This window comes from Macrotis lagotis, chromosome 8 (assembly GCF_037893015.1).
Source record: "Macrotis lagotis isolate mMagLag1 chromosome 8, bilby.v1.9.chrom.fasta, whole genome shotgun sequence".
Taxonomy (NCBI): Eukaryota; Metazoa; Chordata; class Mammalia; order Peramelemorphia; family Peramelidae; genus Macrotis; species Macrotis lagotis.
In genome coordinates, this window is record NC_133665.1 from 155,758,800 (window position 1) to 155,786,637 (window position 27,838).

Below are 27,838 nucleotides of genomic sequence, written 5' to 3' on the forward strand. Positions count from 1 at the left end.
GCCCTACAAATGAAGGTTAACAACTTCCTTGTGACTGAGAGATTTAGAGAGCACCCTAAGAGTACTAATATCATAAGTGACTTATATAGGATGACAGTCAGTATATATTGAGAGAAAGATTTCAACCCAGGTCTTCCTGGCATTCATTCTGATTTGATGATTTTTTTCATTTATTCATATTGAACTAGATTCTTTCTGGATTGATATAAATATTTAAAGATGTATAGATATATGTATACAACTAGCTTTAATTTTTTATAAAATCAATTGAATTCCATGGAGAAAATTTTGGATTTATTTTTAATAATAAAAATTATATAGCACTTCATTTCAGAAAAAAGTGTTTCACAATAATTCTTTGAAGTAAACTTAACATTTTATTATAGATAAAACTGTATATAGAGTATACAGAGCTATGAATTTGAAGTCTATTTTGCCCATGGAACATTGGATAAATCACCTCACTAATTTTACATAACATTTCTTAATTTGCAAAATGAAGGTATTAGTCAAGATAACATTTAAGCTTGCAATCTTCTCTAAATTTATAGTACAGAAACACATTTTACCAGTGAGGTGATAAGATCTAAGAGGAGTTACTTGAAAAAAAAAACTATTATCCTGGCTTAGTATTTTGATTTCCAAACCAGTGTTTTGTTATATGTCACCAAACTTTTCCGGATTACTTCCCCTCTATCTTTTTTTAACAATTAATGTGTTTAATCTGCAGTTTAAATATTTGGTATTGGATGTTGAAGAATCATAAATAATTCTTAAATATACTGAAATAAATGAATTTTAAAATATATGCCAAACTTCTGCAACTTCAATATCATATGCAAATAAAAATACATTTCCGTCTTTATGCATTTTAAACATAAAGAAATACCACTCCTTAAAAAGAAAATGCAATATATTTAAAATTTAAATTTAAAATATAATTTAAAAAAAGAATACACCATATAGTTGCATAACACTTTCAGTAACAACTTTCTATATCATTTATTTGGATAGATTTGTCTATTGATTTTAATTGGAAACATATTATGTAGGCCTATAAGACTTTGATAGCTTAATGAACACTCGCATCATTTATTTTCCAGACTCAAATTCAATCCTTTTTGTTGTTTTTGTTCTTGTGAAATTATGTGCTATAATTACCTGTATTCACCAAAGGTTTCATCTTTTCCTGACTGAACTTCTGGGTCTGGATGTAAATCTTCTTTCTCTTTCACTATGGAAAGAAACAAGATCCAAATAATTTTTTGAAAAATAAAATATAATGACTTTCTCTATTTACATTTGGAAAAGGGTTGGTTTTTATTTTTTTGGCAGAAGGAAGAAAGATGTTTTATTACACTAGAGCAAGCAAATTGTCTAGGGAATTTCATCTCTTTTTATTTAGTAAACTCTCAAATTAATCATTGAAAAACAAACAAACAAGGAAGGGAAAATAGAGTGCTTTAGTTTTATGTTCACCTACAAGGCCCTATAATTGAAAAACATTTTGCCAACCTTACCGGGGTTGGGGGGGAGGGGGGTGGAATGCAAACTTAGAGGATGATCAAATTAAGCCAAAATATTCTGGTCTGTATTCAACAGCTAAATTGCATGTTTTATTCATTTAAAAGATTTTGAGGGGTAATGTAATGTTTATACCAGGGAGGTGACATGAAGTAAGGAAAGTATAGCTTAAAGAAGCAAAGTAAAAGAATTTCAGTCTTACAGACTCTGAATGGCAGAGCGGGGTATAGTTGACCATCTTTCTCTATTTCTCTATTTCTTTTACAAATGACCTTCTGAAGCTCAGAGAAGCAATTGGATTTGCTCAAGATTATACACATCAGAGTCCAACAACCAGTAACTGAGAAAATCTTTTAAGTAGTTTGAATATAATTTTCTCAGTGAAACAATGTTAAAATTACTTACAACTACCTACTACATAATGAGTTATCAAGGAGCAAAAAAGGATAATGCATGTGAAAGTATTTGGAATATGTGAAGTATTACACCACTACACATTATATTCAACTCTAGTAAATAAGATGAAACTGATTCCACAATTTGACCCAATCACATACTCTCTCAGATCTATATTTTCCTCAAAAACAAAATCTCAACTTGCCTGATTTATTGGAGGTGGAAATTTTGGGGTTTTTTGATTTTGTCTTTTTTTTTTTTTTGCTTTAGTGGGGAGAGAACTGAAAAGGAAATGAAACGTGCAGTAGAATTTTCTTTTTTTCCCCACTAAAAATATCAGCTCTCAAGGACTTCACATTGATTCACAAGTTTAATCCTGAACAAAGATAATCTCACTATTATCATGGTAGCTCTCTCCCAGCTCAAAAGGAAACTTTCCCCACATTTTTACCATAGGGAAAAGATGTTTAGTTTTAAATTTCAAAAGATTTTCATTATATGACATGATTTGCTCAAGTCACGCAGAAAAGTTGAGTTTAAAATTTTGATCTCATGATTCCTTCATCTCTGAGCTATTTACAAGGTTGCCTCTTTAACCTGTGACATGAATGGTCAGTGCCAACATGCTACAGAATGATACCAAGAAGATCTGCACCCAAATAATCTCATAAAGGCAACTATTATGGATGTGATAGCAAGAGGTACCAAATGGAAACTGAGGTAATTCTGAGGAAGGCTTCAGGTGCTCTTGACAGAACTTTTGTAGAAGAATGAGTGAAGGACAATAGCAAGAACTACCTGACATGACAAAACATGGAGAGTGGAGGAAGTAGCCACGTTGATGAGATCATGGGTGTATCACAGTATTAACATTTAAAACTCACCTAAATTCCAAATTCAAATTCCATTCAGTCAGAGTCTATAAAATCATTGGGTACCCACCATGAATAAAACAGTGTCCTACGTAGGTATTTAAAAAAATATAAAAAAGTAATAACAGTCCTTGTCTTCAGTATAATTGCTCTGAGTCATAGGACATCGACTGGATACAAAAATGAACAATGACTATATTTTTAAAATTTTTTAAATTTATTTATGTCAATGGGGTTAAATGACTTACCTAAGGTCACACATCTAGACGATTATTAAGTGTTTGAGGTCAAATTTGAACTCAGGTCCTCCTGATTCCAGGGCTCATGTGCTATCACTGCACCACCTAGCCACCCCTGAACAACGACTATATTGCAAGGCAATATAGGAACTGTTCTTAAAGAAATGTTCAGAGTAATATAAATATTCTAAATAAGGAAATAGTCCTTTTGACTGAGGCAAAAGGAAGTTTTTGGAATTTTAGAATCATTTGTTTATATGACTTTAATAGGGACCTTAGAGTCTATCATATTTTGCTCACATATTTTTTTCAAAGAAGAAACAGAGACTAAGAGAGCTTAATTGTTCAGTTACAATATAACTAGTATGTGATGAAGTTTTTGTTCTCAGTTCTTCCTCATTCTAAGTCAAGAACTTTATAGATAAAATCATTTGACTTTTGAAACTGTTAACTAAACTGACCCTTGAAAGATGAAAATAATTATTCTGAACAATGACATGAAGGAGTTGATGTTTTTACCCTGTGAAATCACCTGAGACAGTGTTACATTACCTGAGTATTTGCCTCCTTTGTTCCTTTTCACAAAGCAAATAGTTAATAATATTAATGTAAGAAGAGCTATGGCACACATCAGTCCAATAAACCATCCTTGGGTAGAGATGTTGTCATATAAACCTGCATATGCTATTGTCGAGAAAGAGAAGGATAAGACAACATTTGAGATTTGTCACACAGGCACAATTAGACAGCACTACTCTCCAAAATAAATAATCGAACAAATATATAAATATATACAGAAATAAAAATACTGCTTTTCACTCCCGTCGCTTCTAACTGTAGTCATTTCTACTTGTCTTTGGTAGAGGGCAGAAATAAGTGCAACTCTATTTTCCAGAAAGCTAGGTTACAATTGATTCAGTTAAGAAAGCAAAACAGGAGAAATAAAGTCATATACCAAAGCAGTATTATGCCAGCAAGAGTAAAGAGAACCTCAGCTGCATGCAAATTTTTTCAAAGAAGTCTCTTAAAACATGCATTAATTAGCAAAGCTATTAAGCTTAAGAAGCAACAATATAGTGTGGGCTAAATATGACTAGTGATTATTAAAGAAATGTGTAAATTTTTCATTTGGCTAATTTATAGATACTACAGAAAGATGAATTGAAAACTGTAATTCCATTAATTTACCTTTTCTACAAATTCACCAATAATTTGGAGAAGAATGCAAAATTTTATCATCCACAAAACACATTAGATATTTTCAGCTCAGAAGGCCTTTGATTTCTCACCTCTCCCCCTTGTCTCAATAACATCTTCAAAAATGCTATTGTTATCAACCCAATTCTTAGTTACTAGACGGACTGTATGCTCAGATTCAGGGTCAAATGGCTCAAGAGGATGAACCTTTTGGGTAGGATTTATTGCTTCTGAAATCTTCCCGACATTCTTACCTACGAAAGGTACATAGGTCATATGCATTCTTTAAAAAAATGGACTTTGAAATGGAAATATATTGTTAAACATGGTGAACAAGACAGACATCTTTTATCATTTTCCTTTTATTAAACATTTTCTAAACTTGAGTGAAGAAAAGACCATCAAAAAGAGGTATGCTGTCTTTTCTGGCATTTTTAGAATTTTCATATTGATCAGTCAGTCATCTAGACTTTATTAAATTTCTCCCATGTAGCAGGTACTGTAAGAACTGGGAAAACAAAGAAAGGCAAAAGCTACTTTTTCTTCTCTAGGTGATCACAGCTCAAGGGAAGAGACACCAGGAAAATAACTCTTTATAACAATATATCCAGGGTAAATTGCAGATATTCCTTGAGGGAGGGTACTAAAATTAAGGAAGACCAGGAAAAGCTTCTTATAGAAGGTATAAGTTCAGTTTAAACTTGAAGGAAGTAGAGAAGTCATGAAATGGAAGTGAGGAAGAAAAGAGTATGGAACATGGGGGAATCAGTGAAAATACTCAAGGGCTAAGAAGTGGACAAGCAATGAGGTTAATGTCTTGGAATCAAAAAGAATGTGGATAAAAGATGGCACATGATGTAAAAAGACCAGAAAGGTAGGATGGGGTTAGTTCTGGAGTTCTTTAAAAGCATAACTGAAGTTTTTGTTTGTTGGTTCTTTTTTAAATTGATTTAATAGGGAGTCATTGGAGTTGAATAAATGATGTTGTTTCCTTGAATATCTAAAATTTGCATAGATTCACAAAAATAATTCCAAGATCATTAACTCTATTAATCCTTAAACTATTCAAAAGTGAAAAGAAATATTGTTTTACATATAAATTGGTTTGACATTATGGACTTCATATATATATATATATATATGCATGTATATTTAGTTTAGTTTGTTTTCCATATTATAATATTTTTGGTTTTCTACTAAAAATCTGAAATATTAGCAAATTATATTCATTGTTTATAGAACAGCTATTCCATATGTCTCCATTTTCTTCTCCATCAAAATGAGAATTGAGACAAAAAATAACATGTATATATAAACTTAAAATGTTTATCTTCTATAATAGGTTATAAAACATCAAAAAATATTGTGATAGAAAATATATACATCCTTATGCCTTTGAAATGAAACCAGTTTGAACTCATCCAACCTTTCTGGAGAACAATTTGGAGCTACGCCCAAAGGGCAACAAATATGTGCATACCCTTTGATCCAACAATACCACTACTGGGTCTATACCCTGAAGAGATGATGAAAAAGGGTTAAAACATCATTTGTACAAAAATATTCATGGCAGCTCTGTTTTTGTTGGCAAAGAATTGGAAATCAAGTAAATGTCCGTCAATTGGGGAATGGTTTAGCAAACTGTGGTGTATGTATGTCATGGAACACTATTGTTCTATTAAGAACCAGGAGGGATGGGAATTCAGGGAAGCCTGGAGGGATTTGCATGAACTGATGCTGAGTGAGATGAGTAGAAACAGAAAAACATTGTACAGCCAAACAGCAACATGGGGGTGATGATCAACCTTGATGGACTAGCTCATTCCATCAGTGCAACAATCAAAGACAATTTGGGGCTGTCTGCAATGGAGAATACCATCTGTATCCAGAGAAACAACTGTGGAGTTTGAACAAAGTCCAAGGACTATTACCTTTAATTTAGAAAAAAAAAAACAATTATTTTCTGATCTTGCTATCTCTTACACTTTATGGTTCTTCCTTAAGGATATGATTTCTCTCTCATCACATTCAATTTGGATCAATGTATACCATGGAAACAATGTAAAGACTGACAAATTACCTTCTGTGGGGGGTGGGGGGATTGTGGAAAAATTGTAAAACTCAAAATAAATAAAATCTTTATAATTAAAAAAAGAAATGAAACTATTTTGGTAAAGTTATAAATGGACCAACAGAATCTAGTTCCATTCAAAAAAATATTTACAAGCAGTTAATATACTTTAGAATCTGTGCTTGGTAAGGAAATCCAAATAAAGAAGTAATAATTCATTTATTTTAGCTTTCATTAACAAAAAATTCATAGAGAAAGTTAGATTAATTAATATGATCCAGATCTTATGATGGGAAACTTTATTTTTCCTAAGTGAGAAATATTTGTTTCTAATCAGTAGCATCTAGACTAGATTCTGATGTATTCTTTGGTATTTCTCTGATTATTAGAATAAGACAATTCTCACAGTAATAAATATGCAAGACTAAAATTTTAGTTAGTAGAGTTTGGAAGGAAGTGAAAATAAATGTATATCTTGCAGCCTGCAGCATGATCAGTTATCAGAAGTTATAATGTAAGTCTAAGGATATCACATGTGAGAAGCCTAAGACAATTTTATAGAGGGTATTTGAATTGGGAGAGATTAAACTTATCTTTGTTTCAAGGAGATTTAATAATTGCAATACCCAGAACCACTTGTTGTAAAGCAAGGAAAGAGCAGTAATTGAAAGGCTCCTACCTAATAATCATAGCTTCAAGATAATAATCAAATCTTCAGAATGAACACTTTGGGCAGAAAGGCAACTAAAACCCACAAAGCATGCAATGTGAGTTTTTGGGAAAATTATAAAGAGAACTTTAAATATTGTATATGTTTATACACATCTATCATCTATCTACCATCTAAATAGGATTTATTCACCAAAAAGATGCAAACACATGCATACACTCATGTACAAATGCATACACATATTTTTAAGGTAGCAGTTTAAGAATGAATTATTCATTGTTCTGATTATAAAATGAAATACTGTTAATCAGTATAATTTATTTCCTTAAAGGAGAAAATTATAAACCAAGAATTGAATAGTGAGTTTATCTATTTGAACTTCAGTTCTACTTTAAAAATAAAGGGCAGATAAGCCTTAAATGTTCAATTTAGATAGAACAAGGACAAAATAGTGTGAAATACCTTCTAAATTGTATCCAAAGTATCATTTTAAAAATATCTATCTATCTATCTATCTATCTATCTATCTATCTATCTATCTATCTATCTATCATCTATCTATCTATCATCTATCTATATATCTATCCATTCGTTTAGTTATTTCTCAGAGGAAATCATTTTGTATGGTTATTTTTGCTTTTTGGGTTATCATTATTGTTTCTTATACTTCTCTTTAAAAGGCCATGTAGATCTTTGGGGAGATAGATTTCTATTTATTTCCTGATTCATATGGTTGTATTGTACACCAAAATACCTATTTAAGAAAAAATCATTGTTAACTGGAAAAGGGGTTGGTAGATGGATTCGAGCATGTGTAGAATCCTGGAGAAGTAAAAAGTGAAGAAATCTTTCCTCCTAAAAATAAATCGAAAGACAAGGTTATTGAAGAAATTAGCTTCAGAAAATGGAAGGTGGTTATCAGAGCTTTAATTTGCAGGAAGGACATAGCATTAGTTAAGCATGTGATCACAATTCCGCACCAATTTAAGAGCATAATTATGAGAAATAGCATCGAAGCCATCAGCAAACCCCAAAGTTTTCATCTTAGAACATTCACCTGAAGTTAGTGTTTTAAATAAGCAGTTATTCTATAAATTTTTCATGAACACTGAACTTCAGTGCATTAAAAATAGGAAACACTTTTTCTCAAACTGACAATTATTGCTTCAGACCAAGTAGTGGGTGTGGACACCTATTTTCCATTCACAAGGTTCTTATTCAGAACTTGGTGAGTTCCTTGAAAAGCAAGTCCCTGGTCCTGCTGACGTCCTTAAACTTATTTTGAGTCAATGATAGGAAATTTGCTCAGAAATGGAAGTTATAACTTATAGATATTGCTGTTATAAGTACGCAGATCAATCTGTTAGTTCATTAGGAATTGCTCTTGTTGCCTGAATTATTCCAATGAATAATTAAGACACTGAATAAATTTATATGATTTCGTGTTTTTCCTCCACACATTTGAAGATGAGCAGGGAAGAAGAAAATATATATTTATAAGCATATACTATTCAGCACTGCCAATATTGTCTGTATTAGATTTATAAAGCATTCACATTTGTGAATATTTTTGTAAGTGAATTTCCATTAAATTTATTTCTCCATCTTCTACCCTATTCTCCAATTATAAAATTTTAAAACAGGAAGGATTCTGAGTATAAATTCCTTATTTTATACATGAAGAAACTGAATCCAAGTGTTTGGATTCCCAGGTCAGCATTCATTGTACTATACTATGTATCTTATAATACCTGTTTCATCTTGTTTCCATTCAGATAATTGTATATAGAGAGATATCACTAGGTAGATTATTTTCTAGTTTCCCTTCTGTCTTTCTATACTCAAGCTAGACTATAACCACATATCTACCCATTTAATCAATTTCCCTAAAATTTCTTGTTTCTTCTGACTTCTCCATCCTCTATTTCTCTTTGCATGTTGCTTAGGATCAGTGAAAGAGAAAGAGCTAAGCAGAAATACTGATAAAATGGCATTTATCATAAATGATGTCTATAAAGGTAAGTTTGGGGGAGGAAGCTTGTAAACAAGTAGTATGAATTAAAAAGAATATTTTGTTTAATACTTAAAATAATCTATCAAATCAGGCGAAGTTAAGTTCATTTAATAATTGTTTTAGCCTGGAACACAGGCAATCATAATATATTGACACAAAGATGGGACTGTAAATTAAAGATACTGGGTTGGTTTTGCAGCAAATTAGGAAAAAAATCATAATATTCATTTTTAATAATTTAGGCTGTCTTTGTCTATGTCTCTATACATCTTTGTATCTAACCATGTATCTAAATATATACATGAGTCTATCTGTCTTGTCTGTCTATCTAGCTAACTATATCTATTTGTCTGTCTATCTATCTATCTATCTATCTATCTATCTATCTATCTATCTATCTATCATCTGTCTATCTCTGCTCCTTTTCTGGTTTTTATTTATCAAAGAAACAAACCTTGAACTGGGAAGTTTGAAGCTACACAGAACAAAATATGTTGTGGTAACTATATTGAGTGACCCTTGGTCACTCCAATGTAAACTGAAATACATTTCTTAATAGAAGGATGCTATCTTTTTCCTTAACCAAATCCCCATGTAGATATAACATAAACACTCTATTGCATTATGAATTTCCATATGTTTGTTATTTTTTTAATAAGACACCCCTGTTAAGAGCATCAACATACTCCCTTCTCCTATGGTGCAGGCTTCCTCAGAAATGGGTTTTCCACAGCCTTTGGAAGTACATGCCCTCAAGTAGAATTTATATTTGGTAGTAGAGATAAGATCTGGAATACGCCAACTGAGTTTTGTAGGATTTGTGATGTTGATTTCCTTTAAATCTCCAATCTCATCTGTTTCATTGACTAAAAAAGAAAGAAAAGAAATCAAAAAGATAAATTTTTTTAATTTACATAAAACTTAATAAGGCAGGAGAGTTACAACTTTGGGAAACATGTGGAAAGATATCCTAAATTTAAAATTTCCCTATTCAATTATGGACAGTTGTTTGCTGAGTTGTGCTTTTCCTTTGTTATCATGTTGAATTGCTAAAAAAGAAAATATTATTGATTTTAGCAAAAAAAATCTACATCAACAAAGCATCAGAATGAACACTAGATCATAAAAGCTATATCTTTTTAATTTTACATTTTAGATCATACCTCTTAATAATTATAATTTAATACTTTTAATCTTTATATCAGTACTATGACATTCTTTTTATTATTTATATATAAAATAAAACAAAGAAATAAATGATTGTCTTAATTAATATTTTATATTGTATGTTAAATCATTATTATCATATATTATATGTTAAAGCATTAAATCTGATGGGGAAATATGATGCATAAATGAGGCCCAGAAGCAAGAGTGAGTTAGGAAACCTGAATTGGAAGCATGAATGTGAGGCTGATGGGGAAGTGGCCTTGACACCTTCTTCCAAAAAACCACAACAAAACAAGGCAAAATCTAAATAGATATAGATGTTGTGGGGTGGTAGATATAGTGAAATAAGAATGATAGTCAGGAATTAATATAATGAGATGACCATAAAAAGATATAAAGCCCTAATCCCATACAAGAAAATTCAAAAGATCACTTATTAGCTTCCAAATTCTAGCATTTTTAAGATCATAAATTGCAGAGAATTTGTCAGTTTGCATTGTGAGAGAGGGAGAAGGGAAAGGAATAAGGAAAAGGAAAAAGAATTAGCATTTAAATCCCTCTGATTATATGTTAGATACTATATTAGGCAAAACACACACACACACAAACACAGGGAGATATAGATATAACTATAGATAGATATAGATATAGATAGATATAGATATAGATATGGATATAGATATAGATATAGATGATATAGATATATACTATATCATTTGAGCCTCACAACAATCCTGTGAGATAGGTCTGTTATTTTTCTCTGAGGCAGATAGAAGTTAAATGACTTGCCCAGGATCACACAACTGTTAAATATCTGAGGCAGGATTTGAACTCTAGTATTCTTTACTCTATCCACTGCAGTTATTAGATGAATTGTAGAGGGGCAGATTTCACCTGACAATTTCCTATAATGATAAGGTCACAAGAACAGATTTCCCACTGTAATTTGAATCTTTAAATATACATGTAAATATTGTTAGAGAATGATAATGATACTACTTATAAAATGTTTTATATTTTGCAAAATGCTTTATAAATGTTTTCTCACTTGATACAAAAACCATGTAAATTCAATTATTATAATTATATCCATTTTACAGATGAGGAAACTGTAACTGGTAAAAGGTTAAATCATTTGGCAAGATCACATCTAAATGGAAATGAATCTGGATTTGAACTTTTATTTCCTTTGCTCCAAAACTTTAATCCTTCCTGTATGACACTTTGAACAGGCTAACCATACTGTTGAAGAGAGAAGATTTTGGTTTGTTTGAAATCATGATGTTTTAAAAATGGTAATTAATTGATTCAGCAAGTAATGAATATATATATATATATATAAGCATTTATAAATATAGATGGATATATCATAGATATATTAAAATCCAAAATCCATTGAATTCTTTTGTTTTAAAAATGTTAGAGCTGAAAAGTAAATCACCTTCTTTTGAAGTAAGTTTTTAGAATTTTTTTCATTGTTTTAGATTTTTTAATTATATTTAAAAGAATGACCCTAACTGAACAAGATTAGAAACATCCCACAAGCAGACATCCATAACACAAATCCTATTTGCCTTTTTAAAGTTATTTCAAATAGTATCACTTGAAATATTTTTTTTTAAATTATAGGTCTTGGTCTTCAAACCAAAAACAATAAAATATGTGAAGAACAATCTTTAGAAAGTTAGAAAACTGAAAAACATGGAAAGAGTATTTCAGATTTCATTCTGATGGAAATACACATATATGTACACATAAATGCATGTATATGTATGCGTATGTGCATATATTATATTTGGTTGTGCATGTATTGACAAATTAACAAATGTATCCTTTCATTAAGTGCCGTGATTCAGTGTCATTGAATCAAAGGCAGATGGTTCAATGCTGTGGGAAAAGATCTAATCCTTAAAGTGCAATTAGTCATGATATTAGTTATAATGATGTTTAATGACACCCACGTGATACAAAATCTCTAGACTGTCTTTGTGCTTGTAAATGCTCCTTACTCTGAATTCTTGATATTTTTAAAATCCCTAAAAGCTCACTCAAGAGCTATCTACTGCCTAATTCATTCTTCATTCCCTCAATTGATAGCCCCCTTGCCCTTCATCCAGATAACCTTGGAACCATTTTGTGTTTTTATACATATGTATTTATGCCTGAATAGGCATGCATATATGTTGTCTTTTTTTGGTAGAATGCAAATTCCCCAAAGGCATAGTCTATTTCATGTTTGATTTTATATCTCAAGTGCCTTATTCAATTATTGATTGATTGATTTCATTTTGCATATTAGTTCCTCAAAGGAATCCATCTATTCCTTTACTTTTTTCTGGCATATAACTATTACTTAATAAATATTAATTGAATGACTTTTCCATTTAAAGTGCTCCTTGAAGGGAAACATAGGTTTTATTTCATGAAAGTTTTAGCTCTCTTTCTCTCCCTCCCTCTCTCATTCCCTCTCTCTGCTTGTCTCTGTCTCTTGTGTCTCTGTCTCTGTATCTGTCTCTGTCACTGTCTCTGTTTCTGTCTCTCTCTCTCAGTGTGTCTTGTAATTTGATATTTAATGAGTGTAACTCACTGCTAATGCTGTTAATCCTTTAAAAAAGATTAAGATCCTTGGCAAATTAAAAAAAATAACTAACCTGATATTTACTTAATAAACAAAAATGAATTATTTCCTGTAATGCCTATGCTTACATTGTATTAAAGAGACATTAAGAAAGAAACTTGGCTAATTTAATTTGCTTGGAAACACGGAGCTTCTTCTATTTTCTGCTCTCCTTCTCTATTGTCTTATGAGCATGGCAGTGTTTTGACCAGTATAATCATACTGAGGTCAATGATGTTTTCAGAAGAAATTTTTAAGAATCCTTATTTTATTCATCAGAAAAAGAAATATTTTCTATAAATATGAACGGGAGAAATTGTAGCCACAGCTTTCATTTTGCTTCCTATTTCATCCTGTTCTTCTACAAATTAATTTTTTATATGAAAGAATGCCTTATGTTCTCTTTTTTCTTCAGTATGTAATCAATTATTTTTTCAAAATTCCATGGAACATGTATTGTTTAAAATACTATGCATTTGCTTAAAGTATCTTTTTTAGCACTATTTTTCCAGAACTGCCTTTGTGAGTGAATGTATCATCAAAATTCATTACAATTTTTCCTAGTAAATGAAAGTATCCCCCAAATACTAAAAATTTATAGATTACCATTCTTATTCTCTTTTAAAATCCACTATTATTGACTTGGGCACTTAAGAACCCTAAACAATATATTGATATATACATGTATATTAATACACACACAAAGACTAGACCTGGGATTTCATTGACATAAGGAAATTCTGGAGAAGAAATTCCCTATACCAATACAACTCTTCCGAAAGTTTAATGACTTGGACAGGTTATACAGCCAGTAATATCAAGGTGAGACTAGAAGCTAGATCTATCAGAACCTTGGACAGCTTTTATTCACTTCACTCTCAGATAGTATTTAATGTATGTATGCCTTCACATGTGTCTATATGCATGTATACATATATACATATATAATTTGTGAATATTTATGAATGTTGTATGAATTCATAAATAGAAAGGTAGTTGGATAGAAAGATATAACAATAAATATATTATCCAAGGCATGTTCCATCTATAAAAAAATATGAACACAAGATGGAAGAGTGAACCTGAGTAATATATGAGCAAAGCATAGTCAAAAAATGAAGCAGTAATAATCTCTTGCAAAATATTTTTCTCTTTTTCCAAAAATTTCCATCCTGTTGGATTATTTTCCCCTTTTTTCCTATAATTAATTATTCTAAACTGTTGCATGTGTACTTTTTTGTTCCCTGAACCTCTGTAGGTCATTCAAATTGTTTTTAAAGGTCAGAATTTATAGAGATAGTAAGTGGAAGCATCAGAATTAGAGAGAGAGAGAGAGAGAGAGAGAGAGAGAGAGAGAGAGAGAGAGAGAGAGAGAGAGAGAGAGAGAGAAAGGGGGAGAGACAGGGAAAGAGAGGAAGTGAGTGAAAGAGAATATGCAGATAGGTAGAATATGCAAATAGGTAGAAATGTTATAATTTAGTTTATTCTAACTTGTTATCTAGACCTCTTTCTATAATATATGGACTATCCCTTCCCAGATGAGTATATTGAAGGAAGTAAAAGCAAGATTCTATTCAAACAGATTTTGGAAAAATAGGAAAAAAGAAAATATGAAGAAATTTTATTAATTGAGGAAGTTGAAATGATACCATAATGAAATATGGTTATGTAGGCCTTACTGTTTAAATGAACTTCTATATAAGATAAATCATACAAAATGATGGAGTAAGTTAGCCAAAATATATGGCATTAGGAGCAGTTAGTTGGTATAGTGGATAGAGTACTGACCCTGGAGTCAGGAGGACCTGAGTTTGAATCTGACCTCAGACACTAGCTGTGTGGAGCAATATTAACTACATTTCCTTGTAAAGATTTAAAAAAGTAAGTAAAACCAAAATTTATGGCAGTCAAATAAATATAGGGATAATCTATAATTAGAATTGTCTGTTGTTCATGTTGAGTGGTTCATTTTGTTTGACTCTTCATGACCCGTTGACAAGATATTCTTTCCTCCATTATGTCTCAGATTTTGATCAAATTTGTGTTCATTTTCTCCATCATGTTATCTAAACATCTCATTCTTTCCTGTCCCCTTTTTATTTTTCCTTCAATAATTCCCCAAATCAAGGACTTTTCCAGTGAGTTCCATCTTCTCATTATGTGACCAAAATACTGCCTAGGTTTTCACTTTATAATGCCATCAACTCAACCATATAATCAATTCATTACAAAAAGATTGATTACAAAATCAAACTTCTACTTACTTATCTGGTATTGTAAATTGTAGCCAGTTAGATTGCCATGTGCTTTCTTGGGCAGTCCCCAGGATAATACAACAGTGTCTTTATCAGTATGTATAACCTTCAGGAAAGTAGGCTGTTCAGGAACTGAAATAAATGAGTACAAATTAAAATTTATAGCAAAGTCCAAACTATGAAGATACAATTACTTCCTTTATATATTTCCATTCTTCTAATAGGAGGAGCCTGATAATCTCTGTTTTCCCAGTTTACATCAAGTATTTCAGCTTCTCTCTGTCTCTGTTTGAGTCTTTTCTTTCTCATTAATGAGCTCTTCCAAGAATCTCCCTTTTTTGGGAAACTGGACAAAGTAGCCATCCTTAATTTTCCAGACCATGTCACTGAGTTCTCTCTTTCCATTAGAAAAGTTAGTTCCTTGAAGCTATGCAGGGACTATATTTCTTTTGACTTTGATTTCTATCCCTAACATAGCACAAAACATAAATCATGGTCAATCCCTAAAAATTCTTATTACCTAATTTAGAACTAATTTTATGATAGGTAGAATATTTAGTTATGAATAACACAAGTTGTTTAATTCTTCTGTCACTGGAATTTCAATGCTGATTAATTTAAATTAATATTAAATGATTTCATTTTAGTAGTACTTAACTTATTGGCTATGTGCTAACATCAACTTTGAAAACTCTTCAAGGCTGACAAAGAAATATCTTGGCTCTCAGGGACATAGAAATAGATAGGAAGAACAGAAGTACATTGAGTGGAAGTCAGAAGCACCGCACAATTGAACAGAAAGTAGTCAGCAAGTAGAAAGCAGTTGGGAGTTTGAAGGTATAGAAAGAATGTGGGCCACCACTCAACCATTGAGGATGAGGGTGATAATTTTCACTACTCACATTAGAAGTTGGTGAACTTAGGCAGCTAGGTGGCACAGTAGATAGAGTACTGGCCCTGGAGTCAGGAGGACCTGAGTTCAAATTTGGCCTCTGACACTTAATACTTGCCTAGTTCTGTGTCCTTGGGCAAATCACTTAACCCCACTGCTTTAAAAAAGCAAAAAAGATTGCAAACTTGACTTTGGAAGCAGCACCAACAAAAACTATTTTGATGGTAATGATGGCAGTCTTCTAATTTCATAACTAGAACACTGGTACTGAACCACGTGAATTGGAGATTTCCCCTTTTGTAGAAATTGGACTCTCTTCTCTCATATGGCTTGTTACATGATTTCATGTATCTCCATGGGATAGTCAGAAGACAGAGATGGACATTAGACAAGTAATTCCATTATAATAAGGATCTCCCACATATGAAAATCCCTCTACTTGCAAAAATTGGTACTTTCTATGCAGATTAAAGTCTAAGAAGTTACTAGGTAGTTAAAAGTAACCCTGATCACCCAGCCAATGTCACAGGATAGCCTTGAACCCAGAATTTTAGCTTAGAATGGAATCTCATAACTACTTTGTTTTAAGTACAAAAGTATTTAGGAAGTTCTCAGTTGAGCAAACTACTAAAGGTTATGAACATTAATGAGGATTTGTGATAAATTAGGTGCTACCCAGGGCTATATTGTAAAAGTTTAACATTAAAGAAGAACTAAGGGTAGGAGGATTTTCACATATTTTATTGTTCTTTTACCTCCTTCTGGAGTTTGAAAGGAAAGTGGAGTACTTTCTGGCCCAGGACCTTTGGAATTATAGGCCAAGACTGTTAACTTGAATTCACTAAATGGGTCTAGTGAAGGAACCATTCCATAGTTTCTGTCTCCTGGCAATCGTAGAGATTTTATTTCTTTGGGGAATTTCCTCTCATCCAATCTGCTTTTCGTTTTCCACCAATTGATCTGAAATAAAAATGATAATTCTTTGGCATATTTTTTTTCTTGAATATAACTTATAACCCATAGCATCAGCTTATTTTGAAACCAAGAATATTCTGATGGAGCTATTAGGAAATAAAACCTGATATCCTCTCAAGTGTCCATGTACTCTCTCTTTTGGAATTCTTTCCCAGGTGACATTAATTAGGGTACTATTTATAACTCTTGCTGATACCAACAAAGGAGCTGCATCAGGATCTGTAAAGACACACACACACACACACACAAATAGAGGATTCTATATGAGCATGTTATTATTATTAAATTGGATTCAATAAAATTATTCTCAAAAATCTATTTCTATAATTTAATTAAACCAGGAGAGACTTCATGAACATTTTTTAAACTAAAATACTTCAAAATGCAACCTGTATTTTTATTTATATTCAAATATTCTGGAAATATTACTAGAAAGTAAAATTTCACATGATGATATAATAATATGGGAGCCCTTGGAGTGGCTAGGTGGCGCAGTGGATAGAGCATAGGCCCTGGAGTCAGGAGTATCTGAGCATAAATCTGGCTTTAGAAACTTAATAATTATCTGTGTGGCCTTGGGCAAGACACGTAAGCCCATTGTCTTGCGAAAACCTAAAACATCAACAATAATATGGTAGCCCTATTGATACCCTGGAATCCAGTGAAGTAAATCTTTGCCCATTGCTAAGAGCATTACACCTTCTTTAATTACATGGAATGGTTTTGATGATCAAATGAGGTGACATATGTACAATGTTCTGTCAACCTTGAAGCGTTATCAAAGGCTAATTATAATAATGATTACTATTGTGATTAATATTGTTAGGCACCAGTTCTAAACCATAAATTATTCTGGACTCTTGGAAAGGTACAAAGAAAAAGATGATACAGACTTTTCCTCTAAGTTTGTAATTTAAGAAGTCCCTCAAATTCTTCATAACTTCAACATATACAATATAGTCATTATATGCCCCTCCCATTGTTTTCCCTTTATTAGCTCAAATTTCCATAAAAATTTAGACAATGTCAATATATACACTATAGCTTTTGTACTTGGAAAAATGCCAATTAGGATGGATTACGGCATGGACTTTCAGCTCTGTAGGACAGAGACACTGGATGGTTGGGGGTTAGATATTCTGACACTTGATTTGGAGAGTTCTATAGAAGTCTACAATGCAACAGGAAGACATCTTGCACAGAAACAAGTTATGCATAAATATACTATGTTGCATAAATGCTACCATCCTGTATTTTATTTTATTTTAATTTTTATTTCTCTTTATCATAAAGTAGCGTAGTAAGGTAGATAGCTATAGACTAAATTTCAAAGACTCAGTTGAAATCCCACCTACATTGACTTTCTCTGTCAATATGACTCATATGCATATGCCAATAACACATTTAAATATGTGTTTATCTAAGAATATTAATTATAGAGCAAGTGTTGATTTACATTAGAAAAATTCCTCACTGAAAATTCATTAAATTGGTCCTAAGAATTGCTGGTACATAGAAATGTTTCCTCAGCAGTACATAATTGATTGTATTGAATTAGGGATGATATAAAAATACTATTGTGTGAAAAATTAATTTTAATTGATTAACGATATTATCTATGGGGAAAAGATTCATCAATATTCTGGAAAACATTATATGAGCATTTAGCTGTATAATTTTAAGTTATGCAGCTGTAAAATAATTCTAAAGATTAATAAAACAATTTTAAGAAAACAAATAGACCAAATTTTATTTTTTGTAACATGGAATGCCATTGAATTTAATAAAGTTAAACAAGAAAAAATGACAAACTCATACATGTTTATTATTAAAAATACTTTAGTCAAAATTAAATTCATAATTTGTGTTTTCTAGAAATGTTAACTTTTTTTTCCAGAATCATTTTCTACTTAATAAGGCCAAAGATAAAGAGATAAAAGTTACCTTAGACATCAATAGACAAACCTCCACATTTTATAGGTGAGGAAACTGAGACTCAAAGAAATCAGGGACCTGACCAAGATTCTTGAGGAAGTATGGGTCAGAACTGTCATTTCAACAAAGGGTCTGTAAAATCTGGTTTAATTTTCTTTGTATAATATCACAGTTATGTTTAACAGCATAGATCAGATCAGAACTTTGCTTTTGTGACTGAGTCAAGATCTTCCTATAATACCCCACAAGATCTTGCTGCATCAGTTTTGAAGGTCACATACTGAATAGCACAAAATGATATTGCTACACTATTTAAATACTACTTAATGCTTCCTTTATTTAAAAAAAAGGTTTATTAGATTGAACCTGGTGGCACATCTTACTATGGAGGTTCAGACTGGTGGATTACTTGAACTTGGGAATTCTGAGTATCAGTAGAACTAATAACTTTTTTGGGTTATTCCTCTAAGACCAGACTGTTGAGTCACCAGGCTGCCCAGGGAGTGGCCAACTTAGCCAGACTGGAAGCAAAGAAAGCCATGGTTTCTGTGATGATAAGAGGTAGAGTTAGCTCTATGAGGGACCATTATACTTCTAGCCTAGGTGAGATAGAATAAGAGCTATATCTATCTTAGCACCTGTATGTATGTGTATGTGTACATACACATATATCCATCATATACAAACACAAAAATACACATATGTAGATACCACAAAACATCAGTACACACACCTACAAGTGCAAATGTATGTGTAATATGCACACACACTAAACATGGATGCACACACATACACACATGCATATGTGTACATATGCGTGCCTTCTTTCTTACATTACTAATATAGTGTCATTTTGTCTGTCTCAAATAATCTCTCCCAATTTCATATTTCTTGCAGATGTATAGATTTTAATCATTTGAGAATTAGGAAATTAGGTAAATAAGCTTAAATTATGTTTGTGTTTTTGACTTTAATGGAAAAACCAATAGTACCTGCACTCAGGATATGTTGGTAATAGAGTGAGGACTTTTCATTTGTTTAAAAGTGTCAAAATTTGGGCAGATGTCAAATTACTTTCCACTTTAAAACGTTTTTTAGCTGCTCTTTTGTTCAGGAAAATGATTTCAGAATTGAAAGAAGTTTCAAAAAATCATCAAAGTCAGTCTTTTTTCTGAATGAAAACTATGTGACACACATCACCAGTGGTATGCAGCTATTATAACTGGACAGTTGCCATTTTACAATTGTGAAGAGTATTTTAAAATCCTTATATACAAATGTATATTTTTATACCTATCCAATTCTATCTTATTGCTTCTACTCAGAACCCAAGTTTGTCAAACTCTTTTGATTTTTTTTTATTCTTTTATCTTTCTCATTCATTTGAAATTTTGATTTCACTGGTTCGAGGTAACTCTCAGGAAGGGAATTCATTCAACCAGTGAAGGTCAGTAAGTATTATGACATAAGTCTTGCTGATGTTCCTGGGGAACTGAGAGAGTAAAAAAACTTGGATTGGGTCTCACAGCTACTGGGTCAAAGGCAGGTTAAAGATACTATCTTTTATTTACCCACTCAGGAAAATTGGGAGTTAGAGGAAAATACAAAGAGGGAAAACACTTATTCCTAAATATTGCACAAGTCTTTTGTCTCTAACTCCAACAATTTTATATTTAGAAGAGTTGATATTACTATTAGTATAATAAAGCTGTAGGCTGCTGCCAAACATGCACTGACATTGGTTCTATAACATAGATAGTCTTAAAAATAAATAAACAGATAAATAAATAGATAGATAAACAAATAAAAATAAATCTAGACCTCTGATTTCATTAGTAAAAGAAGTTCCCCAGTAATCAAACTTTCTCAACCTCATGCAAACGTCTATTCTATAACTTGGAGTTTAATCTTGTTGTTTGCAACCAAGAAGATGAAATAAATTTCCCAGGTTCACAGCAGGAATATGACAGAGGTAAGTTTTAATCTCAGGGAGATAAGATTTTGAGGGGGGGAGTTCTTATTATTTTGAATATGTCAAAATACATATAATAGTTGAACAATGTTCAAAACCCCAAAATCCATTAAAATATGAAAAATAGTCCATCTGAAGGACTGCCAAAATTTTAAGTTGCTTCAGAGAGACATTAAATATACATTACAGGACAGAGGATGAGGGAAGCTTTATGTGTGTCTTATGGATAAATAAGGCATCTGAAGGTAAAGTGTGAAGATTAGTATCACTCTATCCATTTTATTGTATCATTTAAAAACTATCACTTATAGAGTGTTCTAGGATCACCTCAAAAATAGTAAGACTGCTCATTTTCCCCCTATAATATCAGATCCTAGATAATATGGACGTCAGATGTTATTATAAGAAGGAACTAAAGAAAACAAGTTTTTATCATCTGTTGCGCTTTTCAAAAATGTAGACTCCACTTTTACAACCAAATGTAACTCAAGACACAAAGACCCATTACAATGTAAAGCAAACTACCCTGAAGACTAAATATTCCAACACCACATTTTTTGAGACATCCTTACAAGGAAGAATTGTTTCTCTTTCTCCAAAAGACAAAATAGGGTTAATGGTCAAAGCAATAATTAGATATTAATGCAGAGATGGGGAAGATAACTTGGTTTCTTGAACAGGAGAATTAAATTGAAATAATGAGCTTTGAATTCAAATTATATTTTTGCTATTTATTGCTTCTCTGATGTTAGACAGGTTACTTAAACTTCCTTGGTCTCAGTTTCCTCTCCTATGAAATAACGAGGTTATAGTATGTGACCCCAGAAGTCCCTTAAACTTTCAAATCTGTAGTGTTATGAAGATTGTGAGAGCTTCTCCCTTAACTAGGAAAGACTTATGTAGGATGAAAAGTCTCATGTCTTCTTATTATAAAACTGGACTGAATCAGAGTAGTTGAAATTGGGTACTATCTTGGAAGCCCACCCATCAGGATTAGTCTAGAAAGTCTAGAATTTGTTTTCTTCATTTTTAGTACCATCTAACAAAGATTAATTTTGTGCCTTCTCCAATTAGATTTTAAATTTTCAGTTTCTTATCATGTATTTCTTCCCCTATTGTAATATAATTTCTTTGAGGACAAGGTCTTTATATCTTTTTGTCTATTCTTGAATTGTCAGTAGTTAACCTATAAGGTATACCTAATACATACTTGTTGATTGATTGTGCCCTGGCTACAGTGACCAGGACCATGTCTTGAACAAAGTAAGCATTCACTAAATAATTATTAATGCTAATGTTAAATTGAAATATTTCAAAATCCTTCAAGTTTCAAATTAATTTTACAAACAGGTCACTTACAGTCTTCTCCAGAATATACAGTTATGGTCTGAGGCTCAGGTCCAGAGCCATATTGATTGATAGCTTGAACTTTGACATCATAAGGAGTAAAGACAGAGGAGGTCATCACTCGTAAGGTGTTGTCTGTGGCCAATTCATCAGACCACTCTGAAGGAACTCCTTGTTGCCTCCATGTCACTCTGTACTCTAATCCTGGTCCATTTCGTTCCATGGATTTTAGTGGCTATGAAAAGAAGAAAGAAAAGCACTGTCATTTTTGATGAAACAATCACAAAACTTAATTTGAAGAGTTAAGCAATGTGGCAAAGAGGATGAAAAGTCAGCTTCAAAGTCAATAAATCCCACCCACTTATGATTCCTCTGAAATATATTGATTACAATTCTCTGGAAAAGTCACTTAATCCCTCCAGATGTGGAGTGGAGGGAATGGGAATTTCTATTAGGATGTTTTCTAAACCAATTAAAACAGTTTGGAAAAAAGTGAATATATTATCAAAGGAAATTAAATCTTCACTTCACTACTTTGAGACAACTAGAAACAAGGTATTTTGACCTAAAATTTCATCTTGGACTTTTTTTACCTCTCTTTATTCTTTTCCTTGATGATCTCATCTACTCTGATAGGCTCAATTAACATCTCTGTGTAAATGAGTCCCAGATCTTTGCATCCAGCCCCAGTATTTCTCCAAAAATCTAGTGTCACAGCACCACCATTTTATTAGACATGTTGCCATAGAATCGTCTCAAACTCATTTGGTGTCCAAAAGAAAATTCATTATCTTTCCAGCCAAACCCACAGCACTTCTGGATGAGACCTACTTGTAAACTACTGCATCATACTCTAAACATTAGTCTTAGTGAACATAGTTATTCAATTTACAGACAAATGATATCGTATTTTTACCATATTTCTCATGTCCCCTTCTTTCTAATTACATTCAACTTGTAGTTTTTTGGTTTCTGTTTTTTTTGCAATTTGTCTCCAAATATGAGACTTGATCTCCCATCTGTGTGTCTGCCTTGGTTGGCTTCCATGACTGAAATACATCGACACTTCATCTCAATGTTTTAATATCTTTCTAGATTCACCTCAAGTGCTACGTTTTTTACAGAAGAGCTTTCCTAGCTTCCCTGCTTAATAGTTTTTCTTCTTTTGAATTCTTATATATTCTTTTCCTTATGAATACTTTGAAGGTATTAGAGTGTAAACCCTGGGAGAGAAATTCCCATTTTTTCCTTTGTTTTGTTAGTGCTTAGCACTTAGTACATAGTAAGTAGTACATAGTACATAGTACTATGTACACAGTACATAGTACATAGTAAGTTCTTAATAGTTGCTGTTGATTGTTTGACTTTTAAACAATTCCTGAAGATGTTTTAAGCCATTTGCTTTGAAAGTTTGAACTTGAAAAACTCTATCTTCCAGAGACATTTCAATATTTTAAAATATAGATTTGCTTTGCCATAGTCATGTCTTTTCCTAAATTAATGCATAACTTACTCTATGCAAGTTACTGCTGTATTTAGTAGGTACTATCACATCTTAATCTTTGTGTTTTTTTTTTAATTTTGCACCTTCTCCAACTACCTGCTAGTTTGGACAAATTGCTATTAAATAAGATTGTAATATGTGGCTTATAACATCATGTTGTCTTCTAACAGATTACTTCCCACAGATGGGGTTAGCTCAATCAAAGATGACAAAAATATACCTCTCCATTTAAATATGATTTTCTATAAAATCACAACTCTTAACTAAAGCAAAAAAAATGCTCATATGAATATTTGCTATTTTCCCTAAGCTGAAAATGTAATCAACGAGCAGATTGAGAGGGAAGGTAAAGATATAGAAATACCAAACACAATTTAAGGCCTTCTCTGACTTTTACTGCTTATTAATCTTAAAACTCTCCCTTTCTTTCCTACAGTCTGAGATCCTGAAATCCTCCTCTAACTTATAGAACTTCAGAACTAATACACAGTTTCCAGTGCTAGGAGGTAAAATCCCCTGAAGCCATTCTCATCCACAGAAATGTCATTTCAACCATCTTTATTTAGCTATTGAAATAATTCCCTAGAGAGTTTTGGCTACCTTCATTTCCAAAGTCTATCTACCTTATTCTTCTACATGGCTTAGTAGAAAGGAAAAAAAAAAGTCATTCCAGGATCACTTTTCCTGCAAGTTTTAGGTCAGAAGAGTTATTGTTAACCTATTTTCTCTTGGTGAGTATCTTTGAAGTCAGAAGTTGTAAAAATTCTAATTTGCATTATTATGGTTTAAATTTTTTTATTATATACCACTAATGTAGTCAGATCCTTAGCAAGTCTCCAGCTCACTGTCTTAATGTGTGTGTGTGTGTGTGTGTGTGTGTGTGTGTGTGTGTGCATGTGTGTGTGTGTTTGGGGGGGAGGTGGTTAAGGGAACATTTATTTTGTAATGTAATATATATTTGCGAAAACAAACTTCAGCTTTAAAATAGGTAGAGCAAGGCTAAATAGAAAAACAAAATTTTCCATTGTTTTCTGCTGATCATTTATATGCCTTCACATGATAGATACCATCTCCCAAGAGTGCCAAAGGAAAATACTGAAACAACAGATAATGTTAGCAAAGGTCACTGATAGGTTCTATTTCAATAAAATATATGGAAACATATGATTTCCTTCCTGGCTTATAAAATTCAACTATATGGTTTCAAAATAAAGGTTGGGGAGAAATATTCATGGATTTTATTAATAATAATCGTCCTCCAAAACTTACTTCTAGATATATATGATGTTCTAGAATCTATATCATTTTGAATTGTTGAGGAAAGTCAAATTCCCTTCCTCCATCAGCTATTTATGTTCCACACTTTAAAAAATTACTTTGCATTTTTCCTTTTTGATTTTGTATTGTGCTCAGAAAGTCAATACAGGCTGTGCTTCAGTAAAATTACATATTTACCTTTGAGATTATCTAAACCTGAGGTGTCAAACAGGTGTCGAATCCAAGTGTACCATAAGCCAAATTAAGATATAATTGGAAGGGGCTGTTTGGTATAGTGGCTAGAGCACTGGTCCTGGAGTCAGGAGGACCTGAGTTCAGATCTGGTCTGGTCTTAGACACTTAATACTTACTTAGCTGTGTGATCTTGGATGTGTCACTTAATTATTCCATTGCCTTGCAAATACATATATATATGTATATATATATATATACATATATATATGTATATATATATATATATACATATATATATGAAATTGGGAAGTGCTTGGCAAAATTAATATAGTCACAATACAACACAGACAATTTTACTTTGCAGTTTTCTAAGTTAATATGAGACTAGCTGACATCTGTTTTTATTTGTTTGACATTATTGTTGTGGGGCAATTCAACCCTCTCATTTAGAATTTTGGGTTCAGAGAGGTAGTTGACTTGCCCCAAGTCACATAGAGAATAAGTAACAGCCTCAGGCATTGAATTCAAATTGCGAAGTCCATATCCAATATTATTTTTCCATACACCACCATTGATCCACAAGATTAAATAAGATAAATGAATTAAAGGAGTTTATAAGACATAAATTATATGAAATATGACATGAGTTATCATTAATATGAATATTAGTTTATTCCCAATGGAATGTTAGGCACTTAAAAATAAGGGCTATGATAGTCATACAAACATACATGCATGTGTATGTAATTGCACTTGTAAACATAGAGTCTTAAACATTGTTTGGCACATAGTAACCACTTGATTAACTTGAATTGAATTGAAGTGAATTGATTTGAACTGAACTGAATTAAACTAAACAGGGGAAGTCTGGAGTCAGAGGATCTCAGTTCAAATCTCATGTTTGTCACAACACCTGTGTGACCTTGGCAAATGATCACCTCAGTTTCCTTTTCCATTATATGAAGGGGCTTGACAAGAGGATCTCTGTGGCTCCTTTGTCTTCTGGATTTATAATCTCATTGTAACTAGAGCTTACTACCCCAGACTCCCATTATCTTATGATCTCATTAATTAAACAACTAAAATGTTTTAAGGACGTTAAATAGTAATCAAAATTATGACCTCAATTAAAAACACTTTAAAGAAATTACTTAAAGCTTATGGTAATAACTGAATGAATAATTTTATTCATTGATAAAACAGAGCTGACATTTGCCCCTGGCAATGTCTCTTTTTGTATTCAGTGAGAATTTTTGCCCCAGGAAATCTCTGAGTATTAGAATGACATAAAATCATCTGGGATTCACGAATGCCCAGATAAATGTTTCTATGTGGAGAGAGAGAAAAGTTTTTTTTCTAAAATGAAGTCCATTATTTTAAATACCTTTATCTCAGAAAAGAAAAAGAAATGAAATTGTGTCATTTGTCATTTTTTCTCTCATAATTCTGCTTATTTTTAGCAATATGCTTTCTAAAATATATGGATATTGGATATATTTAAACATATAATATGTATATGTTTAAATATATATAAAATATAAGCATGTATGTGCATATATGTTTCATGTATCTATATGATTTTTATTTTTCAATCTGACTAGATATAAATTTATAACTTTAATTTACTATTATGAGCTTCCTTAGCCTATTCTTTCCAAGGATTGTAATAAGATTTCATATTTGGCACTCCATTGGGAGTAAACTAAACCAAGTATTCATAGTAATGAGGCCTCAAATTTCATATTTCATATTCTTTATATCTTGAAGAATCCTTACATTTCTTCAGTAATTTTCTTGCCCAAAAATTCAAGTTAGAAAAAAAATGTTAGGTCAACCTCTGGTCAGGTAGCTCTACTCTGGCATCAGGGAGATAAAAGTCAATATAAATGACACTAATGTGCTTCCCAGGGTCACTTTCCAAATGAGACAGAAATTCTCTTTAAATTCACACTAGAGATAGTGAAATCAAAGTCTTCAGGGGTAAGTCATTTAATAAATGAGTTGCAGAACTCAATATTTATTGACATTTTGGATTTTGCTTTCCCTTTAAAACCAAGTTCCAATTCTTTATAATAAATTCAAATTATTTACCAAGCAACAAGTGTAATTAAATTATTTAATTGTATAACGTTTCAAATGATTTTTTTTTGGTTCATTAGTTTATGTTTGTCCTTCATTCTCTTTTATTTTTTTTTTTTAGGTTGGCCTTCATTCTCAAAGAAGATAATGATATCAGGAAGTGATTCCAAGACAAGCACATGAATTGGATTTGAGTGAGGGGACTGTGTTAAGTCACCAGGTTCACTTTCTCCTGCAGAGTCATCTGAGTTCAGTGGCCAGATATAAATCTAGATGCCAGGCTATCAGAGTTAAGTGACTTGCCCAAGTTCATACAGCAAGTAAGAGTCAATCAAATGTCTAAGGCTAGATTAGAACTCATGTCCTCCTGAATTTGGTTATGTATTACAACAATGAATAGTACATTTAAGGCCCTTGAAAATGAGTGGTAAGTCACATTGTGTTGGAAAAATTATAATTTAAATGGTAAGTGTGGGCAAAAAAAATAGCTGTATTGCAATTTTAAACTTTTAGCAAAAATTTGCTTTTAGTTGAATCATATTTAGTGTTAACATTCTTGGCTTAAAAGGCTGAAGTCAAATGCCTTTCTTTTCTGTTGTGTCTAAATTGAGAAAGATGGTCATTTCATATTAGTATGAACATTTCATGTTCAATTTT

General features: G+C 32.0%; 1 protein-coding gene across 11 annotated transcripts in view; it reads right to left on the bottom strand.

Annotated features, from left to right (window-relative positions):
* Positions 1-27,838, bottom strand: part of CHL1 (cell adhesion molecule L1 like) — a 266,500-nt gene that overhangs the window by 5,025 nt on the left and 233,637 nt on the right. For 9 of the 11 annotated variants that reach the window (XM_074198702.1, XM_074198705.1, XM_074198697.1 and 6 more), the window contains 8 exons: positions 22,159-22,381; positions 16,996-17,111; positions 16,673-16,877; positions 15,035-15,157; positions 9,670-9,849; positions 4,321-4,482; positions 3,584-3,715; positions 1,162-1,234 (listed from right to left, as the gene is read on the bottom strand). In XM_074198702.1, the coding sequence (XP_074054803.1) occupies positions 1,162-1,234; positions 3,584-3,715; positions 4,321-4,482; positions 9,670-9,849; positions 15,035-15,157; positions 16,673-16,877; positions 16,996-17,111; positions 22,159-22,381 (1,214 nt within the window). The remainder of the gene's footprint in view (positions 1-1,161; positions 1,235-3,583; positions 3,716-4,320; positions 4,483-9,669; positions 9,850-15,034; positions 15,158-16,672; positions 16,878-16,995; positions 17,112-22,158; positions 22,382-27,838) is intronic. The other 2 variants (XM_074198707.1, XM_074198706.1) reach the window with 1 other exon arrangement.